At 39.2% G+C, this 7,598-nt stretch overlaps 1 protein-coding gene across 31 annotated transcripts in view; it reads right to left on the bottom strand.

The window, feature by feature from the left end:
* Positions 1–7,598, bottom strand: part of LOC106878372 (rho GTPase-activating protein 5) — a 336,880-nt gene that overhangs the window by 154,117 nt on the left and 175,165 nt on the right. For all 31 annotated transcript variants that reach the window (XM_052968790.1, XM_052968794.1, XM_052968808.1 and 28 more), the window contains one exon: positions 5,415–6,087. In XM_052968790.1, the coding sequence (XP_052824750.1) occupies positions 5,415–6,087 (673 nt within the window). The remainder of the gene's footprint in view (positions 1–5,414; positions 6,088–7,598) is intronic.

The raw sequence follows: 7,598 nt of genomic DNA, 5'->3' as shown, positions 1-7,598 counted from the left end.
TGAGCATCTGTGGTGTTTATTGCCCCTGTGCAACTGCCGCACACAAAAGCTATCTTCCCAATTAACCTTCCTTTGATGTTGCTGCACCTCTTATGCATCCATAGCTTACACTAGGTACATCTTATAGTGTTTCTACCAACACCTTTTCTACAGACCAAGCAGGGCCATCTACCTGAAGGGGTTTGTGATGTGTTCACCTTCCAACTTACTTGGACCTTGGTTTTTGCAACATTGACTCAAAGGCCCTTCGATTCTAAACCTTGCTTCCACACCTGAAACTTCTCTATTTCTGGCAGTAATTCTGCTATGAGAGCAAGGTCATCAGCATAGACAAGCTCCTAGGGGCAACCTGTCTTGAATTCCTCTGTTATTGACTGGAGGACTATGATAAATAGGAGGGGCTGAGGACTGATCCTTGGTGAACCCCTACTTCTACCCAGAATTCTTTGCTATACTCATTGCCAACTCTTATCTTACTAATGGCATCCTTGTATAAGGCCTGTACAACTCTTATTAACCACTCATCAATCCCCAGTTTCCGCATCGTCCACCAGATAAGGGATCAGGGGACCTGTCAAAGCTTTACTCCAAGTCAACAAAAGCCAACTATAGGGATTTATCTTTGGCTAGGTATTTCTTCTGCAGTTGCCGCACCAGGAATGTAGCATCAATGATGCTTCTACCTGGCACAAAACCAAACTGCATCTCATCTAAGCAGACTCTGCCTAATTAGTTGGGCTATGACCCTCTCTGTGACCTTCATCACCCGATCCAGCAGTTTGATACCCCTGCAGTTATTTCTATCTAAAGCATCACCTTTACCTTTGAAGCAGTTGACTATGGTGCTGCTACACCAGTCATTAGGTATGACTACTTTGTGAACTACCTGGTTTACAATACAGGTGACTAGGCCATAACACACACCACCAGATATTTTAAGTATCTCAGCAGTGATTCCTGATGGGCCGGGGCTTTTCCTGACTTCATATCCTTAATTGCTTTATCTACCAGGGTGCTGTCTATTCGGGTAGCTGGTACCTCAGTTGGGTCAACATTTGGCAGGCTCTCCTCCTCCCATTCATTCTCCACATTCAGCAGCCTTTCATAATGGCTTCTCCAAGCCTCTTTCTTTTCAGAATCATTAAAAGCAAGTGCACCATCATCAATGCGGATACATTTCTCTCCTGTGATATCACAATTCTCTCTCACACACTGTCTTGCAATCCAAAATATTTCAGTTCATTGGTCTTCATGTTGCTGAACATTGGCAAACTTCTTTTCTGCTTCTCCCTTGGCTACGTATACCTGTTTCCCAGCCTCCCTTCTGGCTATCTGGTACAAGTTCCCTGCTACCCCCACTCTTCCAGGCTTCCCAGACCTGTTTCTTTGCTCTAATGGCCTTGTCTACCACATTACTCTAGATCTGGAAGGGACTTTGCACCAGCCGCAGATTTGGTCTGTGGCACTCAGTAAGCTGCCCCATAGGAATCTCCAGTTACCCTCTATGTCCAAAGTCTGTAGCTCCTCCGCTCTTTCATCAAATTTCTTAGTGAGGATGTCTCTAAATCTCTGACCGTGTGAAAGGTTCTTTAGCTTCCAAATCCTTCTTTTCTGGATTGGTCTGCTTCTTGGCATCCTTCTGGCCTTGAGTCTAAAGTCACTAATAACTAGTCTATGCGAGTGAGGTGGGGGTACATTCTTCACCAGGGAAGCTCTTTGTATTTACGAGTGACCATACATCCCGCTGTCTGGTGAGGATGAAATCAATCTGGCTAGTAGAGTCGCCTGATTGATAGGTTATCAGGTGGCTGTCTGGCTTACTGAAGTTAGTGTTGCAGATTAATAGGTTGCATGCATCACAGAACTCCAGTAGCCTAGTTCCCTCTTCATTTCGGGAACCAATTCCATGGCCCCCGTGAACACCATGGAAGATATCAGATTGCCATCCGACATGCCCATTTAAATCTCCAGCTGCAAAGATGAAGTCATTGAGGTGGCCTGTAGAAGGGTATCATAAAAGTGGTCCTTCTGATCGTTTGGTAGGCCTGCTTGTGGGATGTAGGCAGAGATAATTGTAGCCATACTATTCTGCAAGACTAGCCTGAGCTTCAGCACTCTATCGCATACTATGACCTTATCCACCCATTTCTCTGCAAGGAGTATGCCTACAGCCTCTACTCCATCACTGTTACCTTCCCAGAAGATTTTATACCTCTGTGCCTTGCCTGTGAGGATCCTGGCTGAAGCTCCTCTCCACCTTATGTCTTGTATGCTGCATACATCAACACGTCTCTGTTCAAGCATCTCTACAATCTCACTAGACCTACCTTTCAGTGTGCCTACATTGACAGTACCAACTCTAAAAACAGGGAAAGGAATGTGGGAGGAGGCATGGGGAGGGGAAATGTTATTCAGTGCCTCTCTGCTTTAAAATAGATAACAATTGCAGAAAAAAAAAACCAGTGGTAAGCAGAGAAATATGGAATGGACACTTTTAACTTTTTGTGTCTAGTGTTTTACAGAATATATATATATATATATATATATATATATATATATATGATTAAGCTTCTTCATCCTGATGAATGTGAAGGGTTCCGGTGTCTGCTTTATATTTCAAAGCAAAAGACTCGTGTCAAAACAGATTAAATTGTCAGTTGTACGTTTGTTAGTGAAGGTAGTAGCATTTTAGAAAACAGGCAGTGAGCCAAGATTTACAGTGAACTTTGTGGAAACAATAGATAGTGCATGTATCCCAGATTAAATAAATAAAATAAAAAAAAGATTACAGTGAAGATTCATTTGAAGTTGTATATAAGCTTTGTTAGCAGAATGACAATCACAAGCCATGGAGATATCAATGATAGTGTAACAGCTAAAATTTGAAATAGTTATAGGACTTTTAATGAACAAGCCCTTGCAGATAATAAAGGGATTCTGTGCATATAAAAGTAGTTATGTATGTCAGTAGAATGGTATTGTACATACACTAGTTAACAAGAGGCTGGAGGTGGAGAAAATAGAAATTGGACATCTGAATTGGTTACCCTTTCATTGTATTAGACCTACAGAATATACTATGTATTTTAGAACCAGTTATTAGGATGAGATCTACAGGGTGCAGACAGTATTTGTTTGCATGAGGACTGTCTCAGGAAAAATAAAAGTGTTTTTATTTTTTTGGATATATACATCAAATATGGGTCAGTTTGTCTCCATGACATGTTCTGTCGACCTCAAATTTTGTCTTGACGACAGCCTCCAGATGACCTCAGAATCGGTTACAAGCTTCATCACTTATCTCTGATTTTAGGTCTCTGAAGGCCCTGGTAATCCTGACCCTCACCTTGTCCTTCATGCTGCAGCTGGATTTGTTGAGCTCTTGTTTCACTGCACCCCACACAAAGAAGTCAAGTGGGTTGCAGTCAGGCAAGTTGGAAGGCCAAATGTTAGGTGCTGTGTGATTGAAGAAATTGGACAACTAAGACTAGATTTTCCAGCTAGTGTGGCCGTCTTGCTGCCATCCTTGCAGCTACTCAGTTGGTCCAGGGCTTCACTACCTCACTCAGAACATGCATGTAGCTATCAGTGTTCAGCCTGAAGCTCTCAAGGAAGAATTGGAGTGGCATGACATCAACTTCACTGCTGAGAATACCAAAGACCATGATTGTTGCTGAAAATTTTGTCTGCATGACTCTGGGCACATTCTTGGGTGAGACAGTTGAGCCACCTGTTGTTCCAGGAGTTGATCTGGTTTTGGCAAAAATTCTCCTCATCAGAGAAGAATCACACGTCTGGCTTCAACAAATGTTTCAACTTGTTGATCAGCTTCTTGGTGTGCTTGTGTTGCTTTTCCTACATCACCTTGGACAGAAAGTGTCCCTTTCTCATCTTATATGAAGAGTAGCAAACATCCTGATGCACCACCAGCCTGATGAGCTTTTCATCTACACCTTACTCCCTTGCAATGATATGCACTGACTTGCTGGGATCATTGTCGATGATCTCCTCGATTTCATCAATGAATTCCAGTGTTCTGATTGTGTCAGTTCGTTGATCATGGGTTTTCTCTCTGCTGTTGCCTTGTAGTTGAATCTTCCATCACCTTCCTGACCTTTTCCACCATCCTTCTACTGATGCTGAGGAAGTCTGATACTTCCTTGTTTGTCTTTCCGACACAGATTCCAAGGAGGAGTCCATGCCTCTTCCAAAATTTGGGGAGGGAGGTTGGGGGGTGGGGGCAATTTTTCCATAGTCAATTATTCTGCAAAAATATAAGGCAAAAGCAGTTACTGTATTTCAGAAGAAAAGAAGACAATGAAAGTAAAAAAAATATGCATAATATTAGCAGTTGAAAATTGCAAATGAATACCATTCGCACCCTGTAGATGCTCAAAACATTATTTGCGCAAGAAGAAATCCTGGGACATATCATAACCAATGAGACGGTGTTAGTGCTCATTGGAAATTATGCAATAAGAAATGGTAACAAAACCGTTATTGAATTCGTAGTAGACAGTGGTTGTTACTGTTTAGACCTAGGTCAATCTTGGTTGAATAAATCAAATGATCAAAAGCATTTACACCATGGCCAATGTGATTTTTCTTTTTTTTAAAGACACTAGGGTGAAATTTGGGGGGGGGGGGTGTAGCTACGTTTTCTAGCAGGTCAACTGAACATGTAGAAGAGTAGGTGGAGTTAACAGTATCTATTAACATAATTATTAGAATAATCTAGATTAGATAATTAAAACAAATTATTCCAGAAATGGATAGTCATAAGATGAAATCTAAAAACCATCCAACAAGCTTAAGTTTAGAGAAAAACACACAGATAAAACAATGTAAATATTATATCTGAAATTAATTTTCTACAAATATGTAAACCAATATTATAATCAGTTACATAATCATAAGCTTTACCACAAAAAAATGTTTTTGAAGAATGAAATAAACAGATATTTGATACAAATTCTAAACTGAGGGGTGAAATATAGAAATAAATTACAAAAACCACAAATTCTTTAGACAATGGCAGTAGTTAAAAGAACAATAACATTAGTTTGATAGATGCTATTCTCTTAATTGTGATGTAAATCTAACATGCAAGGTGAATTGTGAATAAAAACAATTGTAGTAGCAGTTTGCAAAGGCAAAAATTATTTTGTTTTACAAGGTTTTGTGAAAAACTTCCAGTTAAGACATTCAACTATATGAAATGTAATCTGAACAGCACAAAGGGTTATTGGTATTTAAAGTCGTTTCTGGCTCTGATAATGTAACCAAAATGTCTGGTCTTATTTGCAAGCATACAAGTGTTGGTGTATTATCTACATTATCTAATGAGCCACAGAAAATACAAATTACACTGAAACTGAATCAAACAGAATGACAGAAAAATTAAGTAGGCTTACTTGTCAGAGATGACATCCAATGAAGTTAAGAAGTATTGTAATACTGTTGGCAGACTATCTAGATATCGCAATTCTCGTTGCCGCAACTGTTGTTCTTTTAAATGCATGGTATGTTTGCGAAAATGTTCTACGGCACTTTCAGTTCCAAATAATTCCACATAATGATTATAATCAGACTCCTTCATAAATTTCTTTTTCCATATAGTCCATGATGCTTTTGGATCTGTAACCTGAGTATTGAGCAGTTTTTTGTATGCCTTGGTAGCAACTTCTAAAATATCTTTGCGGGCTCGGTAGGCATCAGCAAAAGGAATTATTTTTTTCCTCATTTTTGTACCATCAATTAGATGTGCAAGTGTCATAAAAGCCAATTCTACATTGATGTTGTCAAGTGCAGAGGTCTCCACAATGGGAATATTGAGTTTACTGCGAGTGACCAATGCTCCAGCTTCCTTACAGAATCGGTCCACAGCCTCGTCATGCTTTGTAGTTGCCAGCACCACAGGTTTGCGGATCTTCTGCAAAGATTGAAGAATTTGAGAAACAAACTCAACCTGTCTCTCAATTGGCCGGTTGTGAACAGTGCTGACATCAAACACTACCATAAAGCCATCAATATTCAGCTTGCCATCTGGCATCAGCTTCTGCTCATAAGCGCTGTCTGTTTCCATCCCTGAATAGAAAGAAAAAGAAACAAATTTAATTCAAAGAAAAAGAAACAAATTTAATTCAAAGAAAAACAATTTTACTAAAATGACCACAACCACCCCCAATATAAAACACATTTGGAAATAGGCTTTAAAACAAATGACTAAGATGCAATGATATACTGATAGACAGTTATTAGATATATAGAGTGATGTGTGGATCTAGAGAGAGAAAGTTCAAGAAAGAGATTGATGAATGAAAAGCAGAGTGTAGTATGAGTTAGAAAAAAAGAAGTGGTTGGTGTAAAAGATAGTGGGAGGAAAGGTTGGTAGTGCCAGCTGAATTAACTATGACTTCTAAACCAGTTATCTGACCCTCTTCCAGAATATAAATCCCATAAAGTAGTAATTGTTTCTACAAGCCAGCTTCATATACGGGTACAATTGTTAAATAAATACTACATCAGTGTTATAATATCTTCTTGTTTATGGAACCTGCAAGTAAAAAAACCCATCTAAAAATGGAAGAAAAGTATATTAACATTTTTATTAACAAGAAATGAAGAAACAATTTAAGGCCTACATTGCAATTGGTGTTTTTCAATAAGGTTATCAATTTGAACTTCAAAGGATTGGTTCAATTTGAGACACAAATCTCCTCTTTCCGTAATTTGAAGAACATTCCATTTTTTTGTGAAAATGTCACTCACTGTCTAAAATCCAGCTTCAACTAACCAGGATGTTGGAAAGCAGAGGAGGAACGAGATTGCTTCATGAAAAAGTGTTGGAAATGTCTTTACATGCAGCCAACCATGAAGACCTTCTCTATCCAACTTTGTCATTAAGATTGCATTCTCCTTAAGATCAAGAAGATTGGCTGCAAGTTTGGGATTAAGATCATAATGATGAAGATCAAAAAGCCACTTTGGTGGCTTCAAGTCGAGTATATCTTGGAAGCGTCTTCTCATATCCATTTGCAAGCTCTTCAAATGGCTGACACAGCTGATGATTACAGCTTCTGATGGTTCTGTTTTAACAAGATGACTGAAAAAGGTAAATTTGCCCCTTTGAAGCTGAATTACCCATAAACCAAGCTTTTTATGAATGACCATATCTTCTTGGTACAGTCCACTATCGTTGCACCACGTCCTTGAATCGATTTATTTAAGGCGTTGACCTGCAAGAAAATATCGGCAAAGTAAAAATTCTTGCCTTTGTGTCGATATCATTCATAACTTCAAGCAGGAAGTTTGCCTTTTCCTTCCGCTGGCTTGCTTGAAGGTGCATGTTCTCAAAAAAAAAAAAAAAACCAGAAGTGTATCTCACATTTGTACAAGGTGTGTGAGACAATTGCCTTTTGACAGCCATTGAACTTCGGTATGTAATAGAAGCGTTTGGTACTCCTCATTTTCGAAGAGTTGTGAAAATAGCCTTTCACTGACAGCACTGGCTTTGACAAAATTGACAGATGAAATCACCAATTGGAGGGCACTTTCCATTTCACTATTGAGTGATTCAGCAGCAAAGTGTTGTTGAT

This window comes from Octopus bimaculoides, chromosome 6 (assembly GCF_001194135.2).
Source record: "Octopus bimaculoides isolate UCB-OBI-ISO-001 chromosome 6, ASM119413v2, whole genome shotgun sequence".
Classification (NCBI taxonomy): Eukaryota; Metazoa; Mollusca; class Cephalopoda; order Octopoda; family Octopodidae; genus Octopus; species Octopus bimaculoides.
Note: the sequence above shows the minus strand (reverse complement) of the source record. Positions and strands in the feature narration are given on the sequence as shown.